At 32.4% G+C, this 6,268-nt stretch overlaps 1 protein-coding gene across 1 annotated transcript in view; it reads right to left on the bottom strand.

The window, feature by feature from the left end:
• Positions 1-5,915, bottom strand: part of LOC113376351 (twitchin) — a 72,376-nt gene extending 66,461 nt beyond the window's left edge. Inside the window, 6 exon segments of the mRNA XM_026616256.1 lie at positions 639-774; positions 829-982; positions 3,259-3,400; positions 4,733-4,895; positions 5,429-5,450; positions 5,599-5,915. Coding sequence (XP_026472041.1) covers positions 639-774; positions 829-982; positions 3,259-3,400; positions 4,733-4,895; positions 5,429-5,450; positions 5,599-5,911 — 930 coding nt within the window. The 5' untranslated portion in view covers positions 5,912-5,915.
• Between the last annotated feature and the right edge of the window lie 353 nt (positions 5,916-6,268).

Raw genomic sequence — 6,268 nt, 5'->3', positions numbered from 1 at the left:
ATACATTCCAAGACAGGTGTTTGAGTGCCCTACACTATCCTGACTAAATTTTATGAGCGCATGAGATATTTGTCCAAAATTTCTGCCACTTACATTGTGCACTCCACTTACCACTTTCATACAGCATCACCAAACTTAGACTGAAATCAGACAATAACAACACTATTATTATATTATATAAAGTAAAGTAACTACCTTGGAAGTTAAGAGCTATATTGGCATTGCTTTCACCATAATTGTTGAAAGCGTTACATCGATATTTCCACATCTTCTCTAGTCGGATTAGATATTTCAAGAGTTAATATATACGTATCCTTGCCGGTTGCTTTTCTGGACATCTTAATTCGTGGGTACCAGCAATGACTTTTTGTTCCTTGATACCATGTTATATCGGGTACCGGATGTGCTTCTAAGTGACATTCCATTATTAAAATGTCACCCTCTTGTCTAATCGTTGGCTTTTAGGAAACCTGGGAGGCTTTCCATCGGGAATTCTATTTGTGATCAAAAGTAAATCAATACCAAAGTCATAACAAGTTTAATTCGATTAAAAATCGAGCTGTGCTCGTACTTAGTTTACCGCCACCCTCAAAATTCAAGTTAATCGTCGCAATGCCTTCGCCGTGTTTATTTCTCGCAACAGCTCTGTATTCGCCTTTGTCGGAGTCTTTAACCGAACTTATTTCTAAGCGTGCCATGTGGTATAATTTTTGGTCTTGCTCAAGGGATATTTTGTACCTGCCGCCATCCTTGACTTCTTCCTTGCCGTGGTACCTGTGTAATTCAAACAATTGACACAAAATATGTTCATGATATCATATGTGATGCCTGATGCCTGATGTCTTACCAAACGACCGTCGGTTCGGGTCGCCGGCGCAGCGGCATTCGAAGGTGATCTTGCCCCCGTCGTCGGCCTGCCTGATGACCGGTCGTTCGGTGAACGTCGGCTTGATACCGTCGTCGGGCACAGGCGCTTCGTCGCCTACATCAATCAAATCCACCTGAACGCTACGCTACTGTTCACGCTACGCGCACACCACTCGGCGTGCGCGTTATTACATAACATTCACACGAATTTTATAAACAATCCCCAAATGCAATTTCATTTTTTAAACAACACACAACAAAATCACATTCGATAATAATAATTATAAGAAACCTATTAAAGTTTCATTTCAGTGATATCGATCTGCAATATCACCCAGGTCCACCAAGCTACCCATAACAATTTGTAAAACTAATATGAATGTATGTAAATCGTATTTAAATAATGTAATAAATGAAACAAATGTAAATGTTTTTGTAAACATTTACGCCTACTCTGAACCTATTCTAAAATAACATCTAAAAATATTGACAAGTGAAAAATAAAACTACTAAAACTACAAATAAAAATCAAATTGTGCATGTTAGCAAAGCTTGTATTGTGGAATCGTCATTTAATTAAGCTCCGAATTGATTATGGGTATTAAATTATTTTTCCGCATAAACTTTTCAACGAGTTATATACAAAAATGATTTAAGTGCATCGATAAATGCGGTATTAAAAGAAAGATGAAGTGGAAACTTTTTAAGTTTTATGGAAAAAAGCCAATAATCTTGTGAATGCAACGAAAACCATCCGTTCTCCACAAATTTACTCAATAAAACAATTAAGTACAAAACCTTACTCTATGATTATATATTATTAACACATAAATGACTTGGTATCAACATCTTATACGAATTCGTACAGAAACCAATAAATCACAAAAAAACATGACGACTGCACAGCTGTTTAGAAATTAAATAATTGAGCTAAATTTAAACTCCGTACATATAAATTAGAACGTGTGCACGTAGGGCATCGGAACCGAGCGTGATGCATTTAATAATAGAATTTATATATATATATATATATATATATATATATATATATATATATATAAGTGTATGGCTACTTGTACTTGTACCTTCATAAGATGTTGATACGAGTCATATTATACTTTCAATATTAGTTAACAAATAATGGCAAAATTAACAAATGCAAAATAACACGATAATGCATCCAAATTTTATATTACATTGATTCCTATAATATATACAGAAAAATGTTATCACGACAAGAAACTGCAAAATGTGCACGTAAAGCTTTTCGATTCTTCAGATGAATATGACTCCTTGCCATAACATTAAAACTATTTTTTATAAAACAAAGACTTCGATAGATTAGAAAATAATTTATTTCGCACTGAGGTTTCCAAAAACCTAGTTAGAATCCTGTCAAATCATTTTGAAAGAAGATTTTGTTTTATTATTGTTACATCATTTTGAAAATACATTGCGATTTCTTTTTTGGATTTAATAACTTAATATTTTAATATTGCAAATAAATATAAATATTATGAAATTATTATTTATTCAAAAGACGACGCGGTTTTTGACTACGAAATAATAAAACTTCGTGAGAAATTTAAAAAAAAAAGAATGATAAAGAATAATGTTAGGTATAAGGAGTATTTGCTTTAAGGCAAGTCGTAAAAACTTCCAATTAAATATATAAAGCAACTTAAAATTGTTTCTTTTTGAAATTTTGACGCTGCTCTATATTCTAAATGATGAATTTTTATGGCATTATTTTCCAATTTTGGTATCAAACGATTCAAAATATCTTGAAACATCAAAAAAACAAAACTTGCAAATCGAAAAACAAAAGTTTTCGCAAAGATTTTTTTTTTCGGAAAGTTAATAATAAAAAATTCAAATCGGGTCAATATCATCTGAGAATCTTTATTATTTATTATTGTTTGCCATCAAAATGCATAACAAATATTGAAAGTATTCGACAAACAGTAAAAACTAATCGTGAAGTATGATATAAATACATTTAAGGTAAATGATTGAGTTGGATTGACTCAATATTTAAAAAATAACGTGTGTGAAAGTATAATTATTAAATAAAGTGTCTGTTTTAAAAGTGAATAGTATGTCTATTATTAGCATATTTTTAATACTATTCTAGTATTATTGTATGATATGGATGAATATTAGAATCTCGAGTGAATATATTTCAATCTCGAGTTAATACAAAAACACATCGCTAATGACTTAACTTCAACTCAACGTTAAAACACTGCAAACATTTTACAAAACGTGGAATGATTTGCATCGAAAAAATGTGAAATATAACAAAATGATAATTAGAAGCCACATATAATGTTGGGTATGGATGAAAAGTGACTCTATCAAATAGATAATAAATAAAATAAAAAAACTTACTGTCGAAGTTCAAGCTGATAGTCGCATTGCTTTCTCCAAGTTCATTCTTTGCAGTCACACGATATTTGCCAGCATCCTCAACAGTGACATTTTTAATCTCGAGTGAAGCAAAGTATGAATGACCATCTTTGTCAACCATCAACTGGAAAACGAAATTAAATATTAGTTAACAACACAAACAACAAAACTTATAAACAATTACAAACGTGGTATTAACTTAAAACAAGTGCAAACTAATAATGCAGACTTGTGGATTGTAGATTTAAACTATTCGCGACATACATTTATTCAAATTTGTACAGACTGATTGTGTAGAAACTTTGTAATATGTCTTTTATTTCTAGAAGTACTTTTCATTAAAGTTCTTAAGATTTCTTCACAAACTCAGATACTTTCTCATTTTCATTTAAACGTTTTTTGTGTCATATTTATATATCCCAAAACTAACATATTATTAAATGTGTGAAGGCAACCATCTAAAATTATGTTTACAAATATTAAACAAAAATATAATTCTATTATTATAGCTTATTGAATCTGATTTGGTTATTATGGGTTGTCTTTGAGGTAAGTTTATTATCTAAACCCATCATTCCATACAGAATTCTATAAGCTTTAGAAATACTGAAACTTGATCGCTCCTATTTTATATTAATAGCGATCATTTCAGTACAAATTAAAAACAATAAATTATTGTATCTCAATATAAAATCGTCAACGCCCAAAATCGCATGAACATCTTTAATTCTAATATCTCCTACATAAAAATTCTTGTGATTGTATTTTACTACCCCTGCCATATATTTTTGTCCCAAATCAAAAATACTTAATCAAATTTACAAACTAATCATCAATTTTGTACCATTTAATCATCATGGATTGGTACAAAATTGATGATTGGTTGGTAAATTTACCTAAGGATGACCACCCATATGTAAAACAGTGAACAAATAAAAGTATTTGTTTCAAAATTTATGGATGGATTAACAGTTGCAACGATTAATTAGTTAGTAACATGTAAACATTTTTTGTTTTGTGATCTAGTTTTATATACATTTGAAGTTTACGCGTTTTTAACAACTAGAATATTGTAGTTTGATTGCTCGAAAAAGATTTAATATGAAAAATTTAAAATGTTTGAGTACGTGGGGCAAGGGGTTAAGACCCTCGATCTTGCAACCACAAGATTGTAAGTTCAAATTCTGTGCTATGTACATCCTGATATCACGCAATAGTGATATCAGCTTTTATATGAGAACATAGATCAGAAAAATATATTTGCAAGTGAAAATAAGCCCCCGAGCACCGCTGCGCAAAAAAATGTATATTAATTGATTCATTGATTTTTTATTGAATATGACAAAGTCAATATGACAAATTTTCAATAGAAAATATTCCGAACGCATATAATAGAGTATATAAAATGCAAGACCAATAAATTAAAAAACAAATAAAAATAATACTTCGTACACACCTTGTGTCTTGGTGAGTCCTTAACAGGGTTGGTATTGTGAAACCAAGCGACTGTAGGTTTAGGATCAGCTTGAATTCGGCATTCAAAGAGCAAACGTTTGCCATCATCCTCTTGCCGGATAGCCGGTTTTTTAGAAAACGTAGGAGCTATGCCGTCGATTTGTCTAGACAATAAATTTATGGATAACACAATCATTTATAGAACTATTTATTCATGCTCAAGTATCTAGATTAGTGTTAGAAAATTCATATTAGTACTCACGTTGTTAAATCCTAGTTGGTGTTATGGAGATGCAAACATCTATGTTAGTTTATTAGGGGTTGACTATTTAAAAACAAACGCGAGTAAATTATACTCACTTCATCCTTTGTTGATCAGCCGCTAAAGGACAAGATCAAAAAAGCGTAATTAGTATACACATCTAATATAGACAAGAAAAAACATACATTTGTGTAAACAATAATACTACATACAATCAAACTAGAATCAAGCAGATGGCACATTGTTTAATATACACAGGTCGGTATATTTTTGTTATAAGGGTGGATTTGTTATAATGTTATTGTTGTAGACTGCACGATACGACATTTATGTAAAAGTTGTAAAGCGTATCACATTGACAAAGTGTTTAGACTAGTTTTGAGTTAAGTAAAAGTATTCAAAGTTGATGGTGTCCAGTGTAAGCCATCTGCTCACCTTTCCTTAGGGTCATCAGCCGCTGAAACGATACACGACTGTGTCATAATATGAAAGATACTTCATTTTATAAAAAATGAGCGACATTGATCTTAATTAGATATTTGTATATGTGATATATAAATTCTTAACGATATGTTTTAGTTTTGTATAATTACTAGGACACTTACGACTGAAATTCAGATTGATGGAGGCTGCGACTTCGCCCATTGTGTTTTTGGCCTTGACCTTATAAAGGCCGGCATCGGCTTCGACGACATCGTCCAAGTCTAGTACGACAAAGTACTTGTCGCTTCCGATCGACTGTATTTTGAATTTCGTTCGGCTGTCCTCTTTCAGTAGGGTCTCGCCACGGTACCATTGAATTTCGGGTTTGGGCTTAGACAGCAACTGACACTCGAAGACGAGGCGGTTGCCATCGTCTTCTTGTCTCAGTTGCGGTTTCTGCGTGAAGCTGGGAGCAAAGTCATCTGCCACTCCCATGCTTCTGTCGAGTGTCTAGCTCGTCACACGAGACATCCACTTCACCCTGCAAACGCGCGACAAACGGTTTGTCAGTTGTCAGTTCTGATATTATACGCTCTCAAGCAAGTAGCAAGTAGCAAGTAACAAATAGCAAGTCGTTTGCTCGCAAATCGAAATTGAAACCGATTTCTTGGCAAACACCCCAGATTTCACACATTTATATAACTCAACACGGCAGATTAAAAACTTAATCTCGAATGAAGTTACTCAAATAGAATAATGCGTCACAGAAACCAAATTCCTGTGCTCCGTAAGTAAATATTTAATACCGCGGAAAAGTAGTACGATTCATTCATTATTTATTCTATCTAACAT

This window comes from Ctenocephalides felis, unplaced genomic scaffold (genome assembly GCF_003426905.1).
Source record: "Ctenocephalides felis isolate EL2017-DRISC unplaced genomic scaffold, ASM342690v1 CF-g0.4_SCAFFOLD_01886, whole genome shotgun sequence".
Lineage (NCBI taxonomy): Eukaryota > Metazoa > Arthropoda > Insecta > Siphonaptera > Pulicidae > Ctenocephalides > Ctenocephalides felis.
Note: the sequence above shows the minus strand (reverse complement) of the source record. Positions and strands in the feature narration are given on the sequence as shown.